At 44.9% G+C, this 21,652-nt stretch overlaps 1 protein-coding gene across 1 annotated transcript; it reads left to right on the top strand.

Moving 5' to 3' along the window:
* The first annotated feature begins 296 nt into the window (after positions 1 to 296).
* Positions 297 to 19,476, top strand: abhd15a (abhydrolase domain containing 15a). The gene is made up of 3 exons (XM_063205023.1): positions 297 to 1,468; positions 13,167 to 13,546; positions 15,764 to 19,476. Exons 1-3 carry the CDS (start codon positions 905 to 907, stop codon positions 16,416 to 16,418), a joined length of 1,599 nt encoding a protein of 532 aa, XP_063061093.1. The 5' UTR covers positions 297 to 904; the 3' UTR covers positions 16,419 to 19,476.
* The last annotated feature ends 2,176 nt before the right edge of the window (positions 19,477 to 21,652 follow it).

The following is a 21,652-nucleotide window of genomic DNA, read 5'->3' as shown; positions in this document are numbered from 1 at the left end:
ATGCCCTGATATATATCCTTATACAGTAGCCTATTGCCATTTGGCAACACTATATTCTCAAAACAAACATCTGATGTAAATGTGATCTCAGCAGGTTAGCATGTTCTGACGGCAGCAGATGGTTTTTCATTTAAACTCCGTCAGGTTAAGTTCCTCGTTTATTTATTTAGTCAACACAGGCGCATACGCCAACGTTTCGGGTTGACTCCTCGTGACGTGACGTCCCGTCCCCCCGCCTCAGCTCAGCTGCTCGACTTCAGCGGTAGATTCTAAAACGCGCTCTTCCTCCTACCGCCTTTTGTCTCGCGTCACAGCCAGATGAGCTTTTGGCAGCAACGGGCCAAGGGTCTGACCGCAGCTTCTCGGCTCACTGGGCAACAACACAGTGGCTCGTGTTTAGTTAGTAATCGTCTGGGACACCGAGGGTTACGTTACCTTTAAAAACGCCTCTCTTCGAGAGCGCACAGATTGCATAAGGCACGGAGACGCACAGAGACACGCCGCCAGGAGCGCTCTCTTTTGAAAACATTTCAGAGGGACGTTGAAGAAATATTTGGTGTTTGTATGTGTGTGTGTGGAATGATATTTCACCCACGGGGATGAATTCGGTCTAACGGCGCAGCACAGCACGATAAGCTCAGAGAATTTGACTGCATAGGAGGAACCTGAGGAAACTTCAAACATCACACAGTAACAACTTGGGAATGGCTTCGGCAAGACGCGAATGTGCATTCATATCTCCATAGCCATGCGTTGTTGCGCATGAGTTGTGCTCCATGACGAAAATGAACCTGAGAAGAAGCAGTTATTTGACATACTCAGCTTCGTTTCCTCTTTTGGCCACGACAAAGCCTCATATCTATGGTTGATATTTTTCCACAGTGTTGCCTCGTAAACCGTGCAAATGCTGGAATGGTTTGGTGCGCTGTTGATCATATTGTTGGTGGCTGCCGTCATTTGGCCAGCCTCAAAATATTTAGGATTACCGAGCCAGTCGACGACGACGGGTGTCCAGGGACTTGGCCAGTTGCGCCGAGAATGGAGGGAGAAAGTGGCGGAGAAATGCATCCCCAACCGCGGCGGTGACGGTGGAGCAGCGGGGCAAGGTGTGGACGGATCACCAGGTGAAAGCCCTGCAGTTGCACTCATTTGCAAGCCCTCGGCGCTCGCCAACTACCTGCTGAAACACTGCGTAACTTTCTGCAAATTGCGCCCGTGGCCGTGGTGGAATTGGAGGGCGAGCCCATTGCTGCAAAGCCTCCTCGGCATCTGCTGGCCCCACGACTGTTCTGTGCACTTCGTCCGGGACCATCTCCAGATGAGCGACGATGGCATCGTAGCGCTGGACTGGGCAGTGGCCGCCTCCGCCTCCGTGCACAAGAGGAGGCGAACCTCCAGCAACTCCACCAGCCCCATCCTCATCATCATCCCAAACTCCTTTGGGAAAATCACCAGGAATGTTGTGAAGGTAATGTTTTGTTTAGGCCTACATCTCCAGGTTCTCTCATTTTGACTTCGACTTATTCGAATAAAATGTGATGTTTCCCCCCCCAGGAAGTCACAATCAGCTGAAGTAAAAAATGAAATAAAATAACAGTTTGGCCTGTTGCATTTGGCCCTTGCACTTTGTGGGTAACATTTAAAAAGCTTCAGTCAGTGCATGCATATTCATGCTCAAGGAATAACTGATCATATTTGATATCTAATGTGTAAATGCCATAGCCTACATTTCATTCATAAATTTGTGTAATTTGTGTTGAACTTGAGATCCAAATTCACAGTTTAGATTGTGGATATAGCAAACAATGTAGCCTACAACACAATATGCCATTCTTAGTGCTTGTCAACGCACAACTTATTGCTCAGACATGTAGTCTCCTACTGGCAATGTCATCAGTGTTGCAAAGATAGGCCTACAGTCAGCCAAGTTCATCCAGCAGGCTATGCTTCTACAGATTGGGTATTGTAAAAACAAACCGTTTCTATGTGCTTGTCTCTGTGCTTTTACTAATGGCGGGAGATAAGTGAGGACCTTGACCTGTGAAATGGGGTAATGTATGTTCAGAGAGGTTTGACAGTGGCTGACACTGCAGCAAGCTGTAAGGTTTTTGGTTTAGTGGTGGTGAACTTTTTTTGCCTTTAGTTCCTCATTAGAGGCACGAATATTGGTCTTCCTTTCATTACAAAACAGGAAGTCTATTATTATGACAGACGCTGGAGTAGACTCCTGTCAGTGCTCCTTTTCCATCATTCTCTTATCGGTGAGGGTGAGAGGGAAGAGACTAATCTGATTTCAAAAAGCAGAAATAAAGTCTGCAACACAAAGTTTTGGATGTGACGTTTCAGGCAGCATGTCCTTCATCAGATGTACTTTACTTCCAGCACAAAGTAGATGGATGTGAATATTGTTTTCTTAGTTCTACTCAATGGTGAAGTCTATGTAGAACGCGGATATACGGAGTATACCCACTTCTACATTTCTGGGATTTCAGTATACCCACTTAAAATTGATTGATCCATTGTTTTGAATAGCACAAATATATACAGTATACCCACTTCAAAAAATGCTCAAATATACAGTATACCCACCATAAAAAAGTAGACTACACCACTGGTTCTACTAAGATTTGACACCATGAGCAATGAGCCTATCAGGCATTTCTCTCTTTGTTCACTCAGTTGGTTTTATAAAGGACATATTTGTGCATGTGTTCCCTTCATAGGCCTACTTAAACACACATTTAGTGACTGACACAAGGACTCTACTCATCCATGCTCTTTTCTTTTCTATCTATTTCTTTTCATATTCATTTTGGTAGATTTGACTTGGATGGTGAGAGATGGTGACACCATTTTCACCAACACAGGCTTAAACTCCATCAGGTTTATTTGTCTTCAACAGTCAGTGAAATTACATAGGCCTAATATAAAAATGCATGTGTTCCCTTCATATTAAAAATGCTTTGTGACTGATTGCATAGACTCAAATCAGTTCTCTTGTCTACTCCACCTCATATCGGTTTGTCTGGAAAGTTGAGACCAGAAGAATTTCCCTCCAGTTCTACCTGTCATCGTCAACTGTTTCTTTCATCATTCCGTCAGTTGCTTTCATAAATATACATGTGCTTCATGTGGTGGCTGTATAGCACTGAGCGTGGTGGAGGATGGCATTAGCCATCATCACACCGACACTTCAAGGAGTCAGTCCAATTAAAAAAGGGCTCCGCTCGGTAGGAGGACACGCGCAACCTTTTCTGTTTACATCCGCCCCCTCAACCTCTTTTAAAACCTCCTGTGTAGTATTCAATAATGAAGGTTCCTGTTTTGTTGCTTTCAAATCAATTATGAACGAACTCCTCTAATGCGTGTACATGTAGTGGATGAAGAAGAAGAAGAAAGCCTTTTCTCAGGAGCGTGCCTAGTAGAATTATTTAATCTTTCTACGTTCGTGCATGCAATACAAAAGCTACCGTTCATGAACAGACTCGTGTCACTAACCAGGCACAATCTAATAGTTCAACTAATATCAGAGGTTACAGAAAAAAAAAAAAAATGCCGTATTTAATGTCTGGTTGTGGAACAGTGAAAATGTCTTAGGTCAAAATGTCTGCCTGTGTGCCATGCTAACCCACTAAACAAAAAACAAGAATTGAATTCCAGAGTGCCGATTGTAGCTAATGAATCCAGGTCACCCTCCAGTGATGATGGCCTTCAGTGGATTCATAGCCCCTGAAGAGGTGCTTTTCAACTTCAGTACTTAGCTTGTGACTAAATCCACAAAATGTGAAGGCCCTATAGGCTCCTTGTTGAATGTGGTAGCCTTAAAGATCCGAGGCACACTGATTTTAGAGAAAAAAGTTCAAATTCTTTATTTTAAAGACATAGCCCCGATGAAGACTGGTTTGCTGTCTAACTGGTTATCCTCTAAAATAAAGGATTTAAAACTTTTTTCACTAAAATCAGTGTACCTTGGATCTTGTATACCAACTTCAACAAGGAGCCTACGGTTTTGGCATTTACATTTTGGGAATAATCAGAAACTAAGTACTGAAGTTAAAGAAGAAAGTCACCAGAGCATCTTCAGATATGGATAGTTTACCGTTTCATTGGGCAAGTGCCAAGAATAATGTTTTGACGTTCTCTCGTCTTCTTAAGAGTTAATATATTCGTGACGTGGGAACATTAACCCTATCCAGACCGAGGGGGGGGGGGGTAAAAGTGCCCGCACCAACTTTGATGTTGTATAACTCCTGAATGACTAAAGCTATGACTACGAAACTTTGTGACTTTTCCTAAAATGAAGTTGGCTACAGTGTGATACCAAAAGATTAGGTTTATCAGTTTTGTTGTTGCCATGGCAACGGTTTTCTGACAGGTACGCCTGACCAAAAATCACTGATCTAAGTCTCATCATCATCACTTTTCATATTTTTTTTACATTTTCCTTAGCATCAGACACCTTTGTGAACATTTGAAGTGGTCTGAAGCACATAATAACCAAAATTGATGTGCATTACCCAAGTTAGATGGAAAATACATTAAGGTGACATTCAAAAGAGCCCCCCCCCCCCGGTCCCAGGAATGCCAAAAAAGCCCGGTCTGGATAGGGTTAAAACGTTTGTCTTGGCACTTGCCCAATAAAACAGTAAACTATCCACATCTTAAGATGCTCCAGTGACTTTCTTCATTATCTGCACTTACTAGTCATTTCCTCTGACACACCAGATTGTGAAGTGCAGAAGCGCAGAGAATATCTTTCTCCCCTAAGTACTGAATTTTTCATGTCCTTTCTGAAGAGCAGCTGATATTTTATTCTTCAAACAATCAACCCAATGCAGCAACAAAATCCTTTTCTCCTTTAGCGCCTTGATTCAAGTTAGTGGATTAGACCTACTGACATGCTGTTGGAAACTGTGGAAATGTAGACTATTGGATGTAATACAAAATGCAAAACGTAATGCAGGAAATGTCCCTAATTATCCGATGTACTAGTTTGGTCACCTTGTGTGCTCATTATGTTTAAACAGCGGTTTGATCAAATACAGTATGTGGCATATTATTTATTGACGTTCTGAACCTGTGATGGGAAATCTCTGGTTTCTGTCTTACTAAGCTATTCAGTGCTCCATGTGTTGACCCCTGACCCACTTTATTGACTTGAGTGCATTATATAGTGATTGGATGGAGTGCCATTATGTAGTGATTTGATGAACATTGCAGGGCAGGTAGAGTCAGGATGCATCGTTTTATTCGTGCACAACGCATCATTTTATACTGTATGGCTTAGGCCAAGCCCAAATCTTAAAAATGTCAAATATCATCATCTCTACAGCAGTGGGCTGACAATATTTTGTCTTGCTCCATACACATGATGGAATAACGCACGTGTTGTACTCAGGGCCACTGACAGCTTTTGCCGGGCCCAGGACAAAGTCATCTGAAAGCCCCCCCCCCTCACCCAATACATGCAATGTAATGGGGACCCAATTCTGGGCCCCCTATCTCTCTGTGCCCAGGACAACATAGCCAACCCCTTTCTCCCTCCCTGTCGGCATCCCTGGATATACTGATACTTGCTACAACGCCTATTCATGCCAAGGAACAAGGAGTCCTATGTGCTACGGTTGGAAGGCAGTTTAAACTGAGGCTGTTATTCGTTGTGCCATTCAGTGTAGGCCCGTTAAATGTGGCAAGCAGCATCAATACCCCCACAAACACGAGCACAGGTACCCCTTTCTCGCTGCTTTACTCATATTTTCCATTTGAAGAGCAATTGCTCGCATTTCATGCAGCTCCTCTGCAATACTACTGCTGAGATTGTGTGTGTGTGTGTGTGTGTTGGAATCCTCACTGCATCTGACCCCCATTCTCACACACCCTTCCCTTGTCTTTCACGCGCTCACACACACACACACACACACACACACACACACACACACACACACACACACACACACACACACACACACACACACACACACACACACACACACACACACCATCATCCACTTCACAAATCCCCCTGTGCTCCCACCCCCTGACGATGAACACTCTCTGCTGTGTACAGTATGTGTGAGAGAGAGTGAGTCAGGGTGATAATAACCTATAGGAGTGGGGCCACAGCATGTTCACACTTCATAAATGTGTCTCAATGCAATAGTAAATGGCAGCTGTGCGTGCGTGCGTGCGTGTGTGTGTGCGTGTGTGTGTGTGTGTGTGTGTGTGTGTGTGTGTGTGTGTGTGTGTGTGTGTGTGTGTGTGTGTGTGTGTGTGTGTGTGTGTGTGTGTGTGTGTGTGTGTGTGTGTGTGTGTGTGTGTGTGTGTGTGTGTGTGTGAGAGGGGGGGTGTCTGCAGAGGGCTAAGTGCCACATGGGGAGCGGTGAGTGTAGAAGTGCGAAGAAAAGGATGAAGTGAGATCACTTTGCCCATTTAAAACATCCGTTAAATACACTGAGTTGACAAGGTGAAGTACAGTAAAGCAGCACTGTAACTGTGTCCGTGTGTGTTCACTGTTAAGCAGCGATGTCGGTTTATCTATACGTTGTGTAAAGAAAGATTAGCTGGCTGAGACTCAGACAGAAAAAAAAACGGTTGAAGCTTTCACTTTCGTTGTCCTTGAGTGTGGCCTAGAGGGATTTCCTGTAGATAGACGGCAAGCCAAAAAAACAGCAGCTAAATTTAGCCACGGAGGGAGAATGAATGCATATGCTCTCTAAGCACCTGTTGCATCAAGGAATGATGAAAAAACCCAAAAAAACCAACAGAATTTTTACTGTTTACTTGTTAGGACTGTGGACTTCTTGCTAAGCCACACGGCTAATTGACACGGTATAATTCCATTTCTTTTAAACTCTTACCATACTTATTTATGCAAATGATGAGCTTTGTTGCAAAATGACGTACTATATGTATTTTGGAACATTTTGAGAAATTGGCATGTATGTTGATGTAGGCCCAATTGGGCATTACATTGCATATCATTGCAAAATTCATTTTATATAGGTTAGTTTTTTTAAATTATGTTCTCAAAATATTTGAATGGCCAGAATTCACACATTGATGGCAGGATGTCTGAACAGCCATTTCCAATAATACATTCAAAACACCATCTTTCTTAACACCTGTTCCATCAAGGAATGATTCAAAAAACATAATTTCACACCTGCAGTTACAATAGCTAATCAGTACTGTATTATTCTCTTTTATTGTTTATTTTTCGTACATTGTACTTATGCAGCAGCTAAATGTATCCGCAACAGAAGAACAAAAGCATTATGGTCTCTAATTATCTTTGCCAATGTGTGATTCAAAAACCATATTTGTGCTCTCTGCTAGTTAGTTAGGACGATGTGTATGGACCTCTTGCAGAGTCCACAGCACTCAGCTAATCAGCACTCTATTACTTAACTTTCATTATACATATTTATGCAGCAGCTGAATGTACGGAAGGAGAGAGGAAGCATTATGTCCTACGCACCTGTTGCGGCAAGGTGCGATGTGAAAAAAATCACATTTGTTACTCTCTGCGGATTAGAACAATGTCTATGGACTTCTTGCTGAGCACACAGCTAGTCAGCACACTGTTACACTTCTATCTTTTCATACTTATTTATGCAGTAGCTTCATGTATCCACGGCAGTAAAGGGACAATATTATGTTATCTAAGCATCTTTTGCGTCATAGCTGTGATGTTAAAAAAACCTCAATTTTACTCTCTTCTAGTTTGGACAATGGGTCTGATCTGATAGCACAGAGGTAATTGCTACAGTGTTAATATTTTGTATCTTACCATTCTCATTTATGCTGTACCTAAATGTATCCACGACAGAAGAATGAAACTGTAGTCTCTGCGCACCTGTTACATCAAGGAGGTATTTTGAGCACAAATTTAGTTTAATGATTTTAATAATTTCTATTACTAAGCGGATACAGTGCGCAACCATACCTACTTGTTTGTCACTACTTATTTTTCTTTTTGAATTTTGTCTGATCAAACTTATTTATTTACAATATATATAGGCCTACCCTACTAAGCTATATATGAACTCACCCTGCTAAGGTTTGGTTTGTGTCATTGGGCTGCTTGCTCCTTGGGCCTTGAACGTGTGTATGTGTGTGTGCACACGCACCTGCACACACACGTGCCACTGTGTGTGTGTGTGTGTGTGTGTGTGATTGTGTGAGTTTGACTGAAACAGAGAGTGGGTCAGAGCTGCTTGTGGGGCTGTTAGAGGAGGTGTGAGGAATGTGTCGCCCTGCGTGTTCTGCGTGCGTGTGTCTGGAGCCGACACGAAAGAATTCCACTGCAGCCTCAGCAGTCGGATGGCAGGCAGAGCTGTACAGCAGAGTGAAACCAGAGGAAAATTACTGGGCCAAAACGGCGACAGTAGAAAACACACACACACACACACACACACACACACACACACACACACACACACACACACACACACACACACCCCTACACATGCAGACACACATACGCGCACACACACATATGCATACACACACTCACACACACACACACACGCACACGCACACGCACGCAGGCATGCACACACAGTTACACACACACACACCCATACAAACACACACACACACACACACACACACCCCTACATACAAACACATGTACACACGCACACATTCACACAACTACACATGCATACACACACAGGCAGCCATACACACACACACACACACACACACACACACACACACACACACACACACACACACACACACACACACACACACACACACGCACCTACACATTAGCACACACGCACCTACACACACACACAAACATACACAAACATACACTCACACACACACACTAGAGAACTGACCTGTCCCTGACATTCTCAAGGTGGTTGGGGTGTGCTTACGGAAATAAAGATGAGAAGCTCTTTTGTCCTCTGGAAACAATGACAAGAAAAGTGGGAACTATACGCTTGTGTAATAGAAATGCTTCAGTTCATGTAACTTAATGGATTGTGTTGGTACACTGATCGTTTTAACAGACAGAGCCTCTATGCAAAATACAAGAAAAGAAGTGTGTGTTGTGTGTGTGTGCGCGCGTGTGTGTGTGTGTGCGCGCGCGTTAGTCTGTCTGAGTGTAGGCCTAAGATAAGATCCATGGTATTGTAATATTGCATCCTTAGTCTCTCAGTGCCTTGTCAGACCAGCTTTGTGAGGTGCCTCTGATGCATTGCTACCAAGCTGGCAGTATTGACTGCAGTTCATGATATTGTGCATATTGTTTCCCATAGCAGCACCACACAATAAAAACCAAGCACCACAAATTGATCAACAACAGCCACACATACATGTCAATGGGGGCTATAACACTTGGACCACTGATCCAATGTGTTTTGTTTTAAGCCCCACTTGTTCTTTTTTTCAGTATTTTTTATACACCTTTAGCCTATTTTAGAGATGCACGATATATACCGGTCCACTAGAATGGGGGATTTTTTAATATCGGCCCGATGTAATGTTTTCCCGATTAAAATATCGGTTAATTTAATGAAAATGTGGGCACTGCGTTCAAGCCGAGTATACTTTTACTTTATATTTTCATTCAGGCCGGGTAGGTGAAACAAGCCTGTGACAGAGATTCTAGGAGTATTATTCTGTTCACTGGTGGTTGACGTTTAAGGGCGTAACCATTGAGAGTAAATTACTCTCAATGGGCGTAACGTATATGTTTTCATTTATTTAAAAAAAACTTTTTTTCCTTCTATAAGAGCAGTCACACCTCAGGAAACCATAAAATGAACCTAAGCATTGCATGACAGAAACATTGCAATATGAAGACATATTAAGAGGTTAATAGTTACCTTAAACTTCCACAGCACTCTCCAATAACTGAGGTACTGACTGGTTAGGAGCCAGTCTTTAAGACCCTTGTAGTTGGCCTTACAGCTGCCCATTCACAAACATTGACATACATGTCACCCCACAGGACGCAATTTGTGTTACGAAATTGAACTTGTAGTTAATATTACTGTCTTGAGTTTTTTTCACATTCACATATCTTAATATAAAGTTAATATTTATGCAATCATGCCAAATGCTTCATACATATTATTCAAAATGTTGTTGGTTAATTTATATATTTATTATATACCAGGTTTCATTAATGTTACAGTCACACCGCAGGATATTTGACATATAAACCTTTACATAAATCTTAACAAAAATGTTTCTTCTCATCTAAGACTAATATGAAACATAATGTACCACATCTTCTTTCATTGACATTTGTTTTTTAAAGGAAAAATAACAGTTTTGTATAGGTTTTTAACCAATGTTACGAAAGAACAAGGCGTCACGTCAACGACCCTCACACACTGTGGCATTTCCGTACCAGGTGATGATGGGCCCTGTTAAGATGCTCTTCACCGCTGAGGAGTAGATTATATCAATATATTATATTAAATATGAAAATGTGAACATATCGGGTATCGGTATCGGCCCTGAGAAGCAGGTAATTATCGGTTATCGGTTGAAATTTTTCATATTGTGCATCACTAGCCTATTGGATAGTACAGTTTGAGATGGTGACTAGAAGTTGGAGTGAGAGATGGGGAGGATCGGGAAATGTATTTTTTGAAAAAAGATTCGCACACTTCTTTGGATTTTTCTTCTTGAAGTTATTTTTTCTTCTTTTTATTTATCCATTCATTGGCAATGACGTTTCGACCTCTCGGTCTTCCTCAGATTCACCCGACCGAGAGGTCGAAACGTCATTGCCAATGAATGAGTGAATAAAGAGAAGAAAAAATTACTTCAAGAAGAAAAATCCAAAGAAGTGTGCGAACCTTTTTTCAAAAAATACGTAATTTTTTTGTTTAGCACCAGGGATTGTGCACAAGTAACTCTCTACAAGAGGATCGGGAAATGACCTCGGGCCGGAATCAAACCCGGGTAGCTGGTGTGACAGTGCAGTGCCCTACCATTTGAGCCACAGCAAAGCCAGCCCCACTTGTTCAATGGGAAAGTGTGTGTGTGTGCATGTGCGTGTGCGTGTGTGTGCGTGCGTGTGCGTGTGCGTGCGTGTGTGTGTGCGTGCGTGCGTGCGTGCGTGCGTGCGCGTGCGTGCGTGTGCGTGCGTCCGTGTGTGCGTGCGTGTGCGTGCGTGTGCGTGCGTGCGTGTGCGTGTGCGTGCCTGTTTCTGTGTGTGTTGCTTCCTCATGCGTGAGTGTAGCATCATATCCATGGTGTTGTGACATTTCCCCCTCTCTCAAACTCTTACACAACATCTTGTCTCTTTGCGCCCAACTCTCTGTCTTTGACCTGTGTTGCACCAGCTTCACGTTAGTGACCCTGACACACCGGTACCTGACCTGAATGCAACTGCCTGTATTGATTGGTGTGTTTGTTCGAGCGTGTGTGTGCGTGTGTGTTTGACAGGGCTTGAACTTTTTGCTCACTGGCCACAGTGGCTACTTCAGGTTTTCTACTTGCCACAGTTTTGTTGTCAATGTTTTTTCATAGTGTTTCTCAACGGGGGCGCTACAGCCCCCCAGGGGGCGTTGAGAAGGACACAACCGGGTGGGGTCACCATTGGCTGGCATTAGTCTATTTTATTTTTCAATACTAAGGGGACATTTGCAGACTTATGATGAGGCCAGGGGGCGTTGGGAGGCTTATGAGGAGGTCAAGGGGGCGTTTGTTCAACAAAGGTTGAGAACCACTGTCTTATCAGAAGTATATTCTCTACCTTGATGAATCTAAGCTCAGAAAATGAAGTGCTAAAACAAGTCCATCAGTGCTATGAACATAGTGTGTTAAACTACCTATATCAGACAAATTGAATCTGAATGATTTTTAAAAAACTTAATATAACACATTGGGCAAAAATAGGCTACTGAGTTATGCCATGTCCCAGAATAAGTTGCCAAATAAGTTGCCTGCCAAAGTGGCTAGTGAGACTGAAATTATTACTAGTAAGTTTTATCCCTTTTTGGCCAGTTGGCAGATACCAATTTCAAGCCCCTGTGCATGTGTGAATGTGTGTGTGTGTGTGTGATGTGATGTGAGTATGACACACTATCCTTTCTCATCTCTCCTGTCTCTGTGTCTGTCTGTGGCTCAGACACTGGGCTGCCTGGAAATGGGATAATGCTATTATTACTATAACCATAACCTGATACTTTGGGCGTCCTCCCTGAGAGTCTTACAAACTGTCTCCTTTGTGTGTGTGTGCGTAGGTGTGTGCGTGTGTGTGCGTGTGTGTCCGTGTCCGTGTGCGTGTGTGCGTGCGTGTGTGCATGTGTGCGTGCGCACGCACGTATGTGTGTGTGCTCGCGTGTGTGCGTGTGTGCGTGCGCACGCGCGTATGTGTGTGTGCTCGCGTGTGTGTGTGTGTGTGTGCGTGCGTGCGTGCGTGTGTGCGTGCGTGCGTGCGTGCGTGCGTGCGTGCGTGCGTGCGTGCGTGCGTGCGTGCGTGCGTGCGTGCGTGCGTGCGTGCGTGCGTGCGTGCGTGCCTGTGTTTTTGCCTTCAGTACATTAATGTACTGTCCTTCCTTCAATCAGTCTTGCTCAGGGATCCAAAATAAGTTTCAGTGAAAACTGACAAATTTCTTATCGTATGCTCTCTTAATTAAGTTTACGTACATCCTCTAGTCTTCTAAGTCTGTTTCTGTGTGTAACTTGGGTAAGTAACTTTTGCCTCTTTTCCACTGCCGGTAGCTCGACAAAGTGCGACTCGGTCGCCACTTTTTGCTTTTCGAAAAGGCATGCTCAATCAAAAAGCAAAAACTGGGTCGAGCTGTGTCCAGCTGTAGGCCTACCAGAAAACCGTCAGTGGAAAAGTTGCCTGGTTACCACCAGACCTAATCATAAGTGAGATATCGGAACGATTGTGTAGAACCAATGATGCAGTAAGTAAGAACTAAAGGCGGTATGGGAGTTTTCCCGCTAGTGGAAAAGAGGCATAAGTGAGTGTTTGTGTATAAGTCCTTGAGTGTGTGCAGTATGAATGGAACTTTTATTTTTTATTTATATTTATTGAAATAATCCCATATTAAACACTTGACTCTTGTGTGTCTCCATCCCTTCCCCTACCCAGCTGTGCGAGGTGGCCCTAACGCACGGCTACCTGCCCGTCACTAAACACTTGCCTCTTGTGTGTCTCCATCTCTTGTCTCCCTACCCAGCTGTGCGAGGTGGCTCTAACGCACGGCTACCTGCCCGTCATCTTCAACCGCCGCGGCCACAACGGCACGCCGCTCAGCACCCTCAAGCTGCAGCAGTTCGGCGACCCGGCGGACCTGCGCGAGGCCGTGCGCTACATCCGCTACCGGCAGCCCGCCGGACGCCTGTACGCCGTGAGCGAGAGCACGGGTTCGGGCCTGCTGCTCTCCTACCTGGGGGAGTGCGGATCCTCCAGCTACGTCACGGCCGCCGCCTGCCTGTCGCCCGTCTTCCGCTGCCAGAGCTGGTTCGAGGGCGGAGGAGGAGGTGGTGGTGGTGGTGGTTTTACTGCCTGGCCGCTTCACTGGGCGCTGCTGCTCTACCAGAAGACCTGGCTCAGCAGGTATGTAGAACACTAGAGTAGCAGATCGAGTCATTCATTATCTTTAGTGTCAGACATGTTAGCATTTTCCCCTTACCTGACATGAGCGAAGAGTTACTTTATTGATCCTAACGGGAAATTAAGGGTGCCTGGGTGTGTGTGTAGGTGCGTAGGTGCGTACGCGCGTGCATGCACACTCGCAGGTGCGTACATGCGTACATGCGTGCATGCGCGTGCGTGCGTGCGTGCGTGCGTGCGTGCGTGCGTGCGTGCGTGCGTGCGTGCGTCCGTCCGTCCGTGTGTGCTACGTGTGTTTGTGTGTGTGTGTGTGTGTGTGTGTGTGTGTGTGTGTGCGTGTGTGTGCCTGTTCTGTATCTTCTGCTGGACTGAAAGATTGGATAGGACAGTCCCGTGCACTGAAGATGGTAACAGATTGGTACTGTAGGGTATGTGCAGTATGTCTGTCTTCTGAAAGATAAGGATCTGAGAGTCCACCCTTCCACAATAGAAACAGTCTTTGTGTTGCTTTCACTATGGGTCACTATAAGGTCTCATGCTCTGTTCTTTGTTTTGGATTGCATTAGCTGGTAATGGCGTTGTCGTAATGCCTGATGCATTATAATTCACTTTAACCACCTGATCGAAATACCCACATAGCAGAAAATGGCTTACCTTTAGTGCTCTTTGTCTTTTTTTCTCTCCCTGTAATAGTACCGTCAGGGTCAGTGGGCGTGGCACTGGACTAGATTGAACTAGATTAGAGCTGTTATAATGAATACCCTGACAGACAAGACAGACAAGACAGACAAACAAGACAAACAAGACAGACAAGACAGACAAGACAGACAAGACAGACGGACAGACTCTCATTTATCCCATTTATCTCTCTTTCCATTATTGAATGATTTACAAGTAATGTATACTCAAACATATTTTCTTTCTTTTCTTTCTTTCTTTCTTTCTTTCTTTCTTTCTTTCTTTCTTTCTTTCTTTCTTTCTTTCTTTCTTTCTTTCTTTCTTTCTTTCTTTCTTTCTTTCTTTCTTTCGCTCTGCAAATGACTGACCTCATTTTATTCAGGTGAAATGTTGAAATCCTTTCCAGCATGCCCTTTCCTCCAACGATATGGTTTTGAAGTGTTTATTAAAAAAGCAATTCATGCTTTCCACATGAAAATATATTTTGCTCAGCCGGTGGGGTGTTCATGGGTAGCTCCCTTTTTCATCAAAATTGAAAATAAAGTCCGCACTCCAAGCTCCCGTTTATTTTAATGAGAGATGCACCGGATCCGGATCTTGTTCCGGATCCGGCAGGATAATAGGGGTTTTCACAGGATCCGGATCCGGCAGGATCTTAAGCAGTGGATCTGCTATCTGGCAGTTACCTAAAAATCAGGATCTGGTGCATCTCTAGTCTTTCACAACCCCAATCACTGCATGGAGTGAAAGCCCTTTGGAAGCGGCCGTTGCAGGCAGTTTGGCAGCAAGCCAATGAGTCTTAAAAAATAGTTTGAGCCAACGTAATAAAAAGGGCCCATGTGTGCGAGTAGACCATGTGTTTCAACCCTTTCGTAGGATCCGGTATCCGGTTCCGGATCCGGCAGGATCTTAAGCAGTGGATCCGGTATCCGGCAGGATCATAAAAGTCAGGATCCGGTGCATCTCTAATTTTAATGTCTCCGTTTTGGGCAGTAGGCAGCAGGCAGCAGCTGGCAGATGCTCTTGCCATGCATGGCAGCAGGAGTTTGAGGACACCTCTCAGTTTACCTGTGAAGGGAAATTAGAGGTGTTGTGCTAGAATACGACACATTGCATATCTCCATGGAAACAGAGGGTTGTTGAGAGTGCTGGTGATTTTCAGGAAGGCAGTTTGGGTTCTCTCTGGGGTGCACAGATCATCAGAGGCAAAGGAGCACTGCGTGCGTGCGTGCGTGCGTGCCTGCGTGCCTGCGTGCGTGCGTGCGTGCGTGTGTGTGTGTGTGTGTGTGTGTGTGTGTGTGCGTTTGCACAAATGTGTGAACAAATACCCATGATGGTTAAAACCCATGATGGCTGTAGTTTTAGGATGGAACTAATTGTATGGAACTAATTGTGTGTGTGTGTGTGTGTGTGTGTCTGTGTGTGTGTCTGTGTGTGTGTCTGTGTGTGTGTGTGTGTCTGTGTGTGTGTGTGTGTGTGTGTGTGTGTGTGTGTGTGTGTGTGTGTGTGTGTGTGTGTGTCTGTGTGTGTTTGTGCGCGCAGGTACAGGACTGTGCTCGGGGACACCGTCCAGACAGACGCCCTCTTCTCTAGCGCCACCTTGAGGACCATGGAGGAACTCCTCTTCTGCCACCACCCCCATCCCCACCCCAGCCCTCCATCACTCGACCCAGGCAGCAGCAGCAGCAGTAGTGAGGCCACTACCACCACCAACACCTCCTCCAGCACCGGGGCCTGGGAGTCCTACTGGGAACGCAACGACCCCCTCCGGGACATCGACGAGGTGGCCATCCCTGTGCTGTGCGTCTGCAGCCAGGACGACCCCGTGCGCGGGGAGCCCGAGTCCTCGCTGCCCCTGGAGCTCTTCGAGAGCAACCCCCACTTCTTCCTGCTGCTGACCTCCCAGGGCGGCCACTGCGGCTTCTACTCCGCGCCAGGAGGTGGCGCCGGTGGCGAGTCCTCGGCGGCGTCAGTGTCGTCGTCGTGGAGCCACGAGGCGCTGCTGGACTTCCTGCGCGCCACCAGCGATTTCTTCGCGGCCGAGGAGCGGGCCAAGCAGCAGGCGGCACGGCGGCGCGGGCTCAGCGGCAGCGGGAAGGCGCTCCGCCACAGGACGGTCAGCACGTGCCGCAAGGTGCCCGCCTGCTCGCACAACATCCATGCCATCTACAGCTGGCAGAGGTCCTACACCAGGTGATGGAACACTGTGGGACTGACCGGCAGAGACAAGAAAGCCCCTGCACTGATGACATTTGTAGTGTTTACTTACGACGTTTCTGTAATTGCTCAAGTAATTGCTTGAAGAAGTTTAGTAGATCGAAACGTTGTAAGTAAACGTGGCAAATGTGATCCGTGTGCGTGGAGCTTTCTTGTCTGTAGCGTTGGTGACCCAGGGGTTCCACTCCTAACACCTGGCAAAAGGAGGTCTGCAGGCATTCTACAAAATGGGGCTCGCTGACTCCACCATACACCACTGACTTATACCATAGTGTTGTACGCCTGAGGGTTGAAAAGTTCTGGTGTCCATGCTTCTACAGTAGCTAGAGCAAGACATGTCTGTTGGCTCTTTATTTATCAGGATCATGACTAGGCCTCTTGGAGGGTGGTGGACCGGAGGACCACGAGTGGCTTCAGTTCAGAGAAATTCAATCGCAGCAAGCACAGGAATGACTTTAGAGTCCCAGTGCACTACAAAGGTGTATACCCTGATGAACCTAGTTTATTTAAAGGTGCACTGCGTAGGATGGTGGCCAGAGTAGGTATTGCAACTATTGTAAAGTACTGTAAAGTTTTGCCATATTCCTGGAAATAGCGGACAATGGAGAAGATCCCCCTTTTCGTGCATGAAAAGTGCAATTTTCCCAGTCTTGCTTACAATTTGATGTTGGTGGAATTCATGAAAAAGGTAACATTTGTGAAAGGGCAGCCTGAAATCTGGAAATAAACTACAAAAAAAGTACACAGTGCACCTTTAAGATGGTTGTAAGCCCAAAGGTAAAAAGATTCTTCATTCCTTGAGTTAAAGCAAAACAGGATCATGGCTGTGATTCCATCAGGGGAGTAGACAGGGGGAGCATGGGAGCCACAGCCTCTTGGTTCAAGGAAAGGAAATCACAGTGCAGGAACAACATGGGTATGCTCTACCACAAGGGGTATACTGCAAAGGAGATGAAGAAACAAACCTGGCTACATATTTTTTTTGTTCAGGGAAACGTGAGCACAGGACAATTTGAGAGTATATTATTACTTAAGTCCAGGAGCAGCGTTTTGCGGAACATTTTTATTAGATTTGTTTTCTGATACATCAGAGCGAAATGGGTTTAGGGATAAGTAAGGGTTAACGTTCGGCGAGAAGGTCGCTACCGTGGAATAGCAGCACAACAGAGAGAATCTTTAGACCCCGACGCGGAGCGGAGGGGTCTTGTTCTCTCTGAAGTGCTGCTATTCCACAAAGCGACCGACTCGCCGAAAGTTAACCCACTTATTATATGGATATACTTAAATGATTCACACATGGCGGGGACATTTCTTTAGGCCTATTTAATGTGAAGTCTAGTTTTTAATGTCAAAAGATTGTTGCTGCGCAAAAACAAAACCGTGCCGTTGAACAGGTGTTGTCTATCACAGCAGCAGATTAGAGTCTTGTTGAAAAGTCGCTTTAGCAGTGAAAAGTCTTGTTGCCATTGACAGCGGTCTGTTATAGACCAACCCGTCCGTTATCGAAAAATAACAGACGTGCGAACGTTGGGGAGCCCCGTTGAAATGAATGGAGCATTCGACCGATGACGTCACAACCATATAATAAAGTGATGATAAACCTGGTTTAGTTTCTGCATAGATCGAAGTAAACTTCATCATAGAAGAGTCCATCTTCATTCTCTGAAAAAAAAAGAAAATTAAGATGCCTGTTCTTCCTCTATTGGGTAAAGTAAATCAGGTTTCTTTTTTTTCTCATCCACCTTTGTAGTGCACCCCTTAGGTAAAAAAAAGATATTTGGGACAATTTTGTGGGGAATGGTTTATTCAGTTCAATATGCTGAGTCAGTGGTCTTATCAAGGATGTTTCATATTTCCTTCATACTGTTGAGCAGTCGCATTACAACTACAAAAAAGCAATTGGGAACAATAAGCAATTGAACAATGTTCCTTTGTTGTATTGTTATCATGAACTGTACTGTTAACATTTCCAAGACACTTCACAAGGAAGTACATTCACACGGTGCACTTATCACGTCTTGGTGTTCAGTGGTATTTTTTCTCACACAAAGTTGCCAAGTTGTAGCAGTGTTTATTTTTCTCCAGTGTCCTCTATACCAAATGTTTCATATTTCACTGTCAGTGAAGGACATCGCTGATAACAAAGTGTCCATTCTGGTGAAGGAGCGGACGTAAACACGCACAGGATAGATTACAAAGTGCTTTGATCACATGGAGGAATAATGCTTTCCTTTTCTCAGCTTTGGCAGACAATGGGAGTTTGTGTGTGCGTGATGGTGACTGGTGAAAACACTGACGTCTGAGTTATGAAGACCACAGGACATGATCAAGGTGTCTGAGCATCTGGAACTGATATGACCTGGCAGGAGAAGGAAGTCTCTGGAAGAAATGATGTTATGTGGCGATGAGAGAGTGCTACAGAGAGGGCCGGATTAACACACAGGATAGATATGGCTACAACCCTAGGGCCCCCCACCTGCTAGGGGGCCCCCTGGTCAGCCAAAAGTTAAAGATGGCAGAATTGTGACCAGATGCAATATTGAAAAAAAATAATCGTGTTGAGTTGGTATACATATTGTCCTTAATTCCTAGCTCATAATTTGGCACTATTATGGCATTATTTGGTCACAAATTGCCTTCGAGGGGGCCCCACAAGCAACCCTGTAGCCTATGGCGCCCCAGGCCATCTTAATCCGGCCCTGATGACATGGCGGGGGAAGTCTCCGGAAAAAAATGATGTTGTGTGCTGATGAGAGAGCACTACAGAGAGAGAGAGAAAGAGTCATGGAGTCATGGAGACAGAGGCAGACGCAGACATACAGTAGGGAGGAACCTCCTAGTGGCTTTTCAGGATCTAGTAATTCAATCTCTGGGTATGTTTATGTCAGAGGTCACACACTTCTCATGTTCCCTGTTGGCCTACTATACTCTCTTGTGAGTGTTTTTTTTCTAATGTTGAATGTCAGTCTGTACATTTGTCGGTAAATTATCGTGGAGATAAATGGAGAAAAATTAAAAGCATCTATATTGAAAATGAACTAGTTCCTGACATGTTTCTTGTGGAATGCCCTCTTCTTTCTCTGTATGCCTCGACCCTGACACTCCTATTTATAATTCTGTCATGTTTTATTTTAAACCATGAAAAAAATATCCGACTTCCCTTTTCTAAACAGAGATACTTATCACCAAAAATATACACAGCATTGCATATAGCATATAGACTCTCCCCTTTGCTATGCAGAGCCGGCAGGTTGTCTCTTGTGCTATCTTTGCGTCGGTTCGGTCGGTCGGGTGGGGGGAGGGAGGGAGAGGGAGAGAGAGAGAGAGAGAGAGAGAGAGACAGAGATAATGTGAAGAGAGAGAGAATGTAAAGAGAGAGAGTGTAAAAACCATAAAAGTAAAGTTCACCATTTTAATTCAACACCAAGAGAGTCAAAATTCAGAGAGAGAGAGAGAGAGAGAGAGAGAGAGAGAGAGAGAGAGAGAGAGAGAGAGAAGAGAGAGAGAAGAGAGAGAGAGAGAGAGAGAGAGGAGAGAGAGAGAGAGAGAGAGAGAGAGAGAGAGAGAGAGAGAGAGAGAGAACGAGAAGGGGGAGGGAGGGAGGGAGTTGATCATATGCATGAGGAGTTCCCTCCTTGGTTGGCTGCTCCTAAAGATAGCTCAGGCCTGGGGTGGTGCGCTGAGCTGAGCTGTGCTGTGCTGCCACCGATGAGTTCAGATGAGTTGAGCGTGCGCCTCTGATTCAGTGAGACACTTCCTTCCCTCCCTCACCCACTCACTCACTCACTCACTCATGAGCAAGACGGGCCCCAGTCATCACGAGAGATCTGTTCTAATTTCACATACATGATGGAGAAGTTTGGTCTGCAGCAAAGTTCACAGAGAGCAGGGAGAGGGAGAGGTAGAAAGAGGGAGGGAGGGAGGGGGAGAAAGCAGGGAGAGGGAGAGAGAGTTCAGAGAGGGGGAGAATGTTTTTAGAGAGAGATAGTGTTGGGGTGTGTGTGTGTGTGCGTGTTCATGCGCATGTGTGTGTGCGTGTGCGTGTGTGTGTGTGCGTGCGCGTGTGTGTGTGTGTGTGTGTGCGTGTGCGTGTGTGTGTGTGCGTGCGCGTGTGTGTGTGTGTGTGTGCACGTGCATGTGTATGTGTTTGTTGACAGAGAGATAGATGGAGTGACAAAGTAGACCGAGAAGAAAAATGGAAAGTGTTGCTGCAGTTCTGCTCTGTTTCTCCTAGGAATCCGGCCCTACTGAAATATGAATCAGCTCTGTGTAACACCACTTCATCAGCAGCCTAATGAGTATTCAATCAAGTCATTTCTCTTCACCATTTTGATATGAAGAGTTTCATTGCAACATGACTTAAATTTTTGACTTTTGCATTTTATTATTGGGAATGACTCTTCAGACGTCCTTCCATTCTTTGCGTGAATTTGTTCCATTCAGACAGTTTGAGAACATTTTTTTTTAAACGTATAGGCTACTATAATATGCATTTTCCAATGCAATGCCCTATACAAAAATTTAATTTCCTAAAATGTTCCAAAAATGTGTTGTGGGACTAACACGAGTGCACTGGCTATTGCAGAGCACATTTATTTTGTGTGGTTATTTTCTTTGTGGTTAATCTCTTTGGTCGTGACCGAGACGGATAATGCCAACCTTGATGACAGATCAATAGCCGAGTTTAAATGGTTAGAATCGGATTGGCCTTTTGGTTTACATAATAGTGTCTGTCTGAATGATCACTCAGTCCATTTAATTAGAGTAACTTGATTCACTCTCTCTCTCTGGGGCAGTGGGAGGTGGTGGTGTGGTGTGGTGCCTGCCCTGTCTTTCAACATGCGGTGATGTGATTCAATATAGCAACTGTTCAGGAAACAGTTTTTTCCTCCTTCTCTTCTGTGGGATTTTAGCCGTGGGCAGAGCATGCAAATTTTAAAAGCCATTATGAAAGAAGCATTCAAATCACAAAGCCTTACGAAGCATGATGATGTATTGCTTCCTACGTGTTCATACATATTGAAAATTCATACTGGTTTCCAAATTGTAATCTTATTAGATGGAAAGGGTATTCAACCTTCATGGTAATTCGATCAGTCCCAGTCACTGCAGTCAGAGGCATGAATCATGAGGCGTTGCATGGTTGAGTTATAAGACAGCTCCATCTAGTGGCACATTACACACAAAGCAAGAAGTCAAATGACTGAGGAGGCC

Source organism: Engraulis encrasicolus, chromosome 8 (assembly GCF_034702125.1).
Source record: "Engraulis encrasicolus isolate BLACKSEA-1 chromosome 8, IST_EnEncr_1.0, whole genome shotgun sequence".
Classification (NCBI taxonomy): Eukaryota; Metazoa; Chordata; class Actinopteri; order Clupeiformes; family Engraulidae; genus Engraulis; species Engraulis encrasicolus.
The sequence above is the reverse complement of the archived record's forward strand: the minus strand, read 5'-3'. Positions and strand labels throughout refer to the sequence as shown.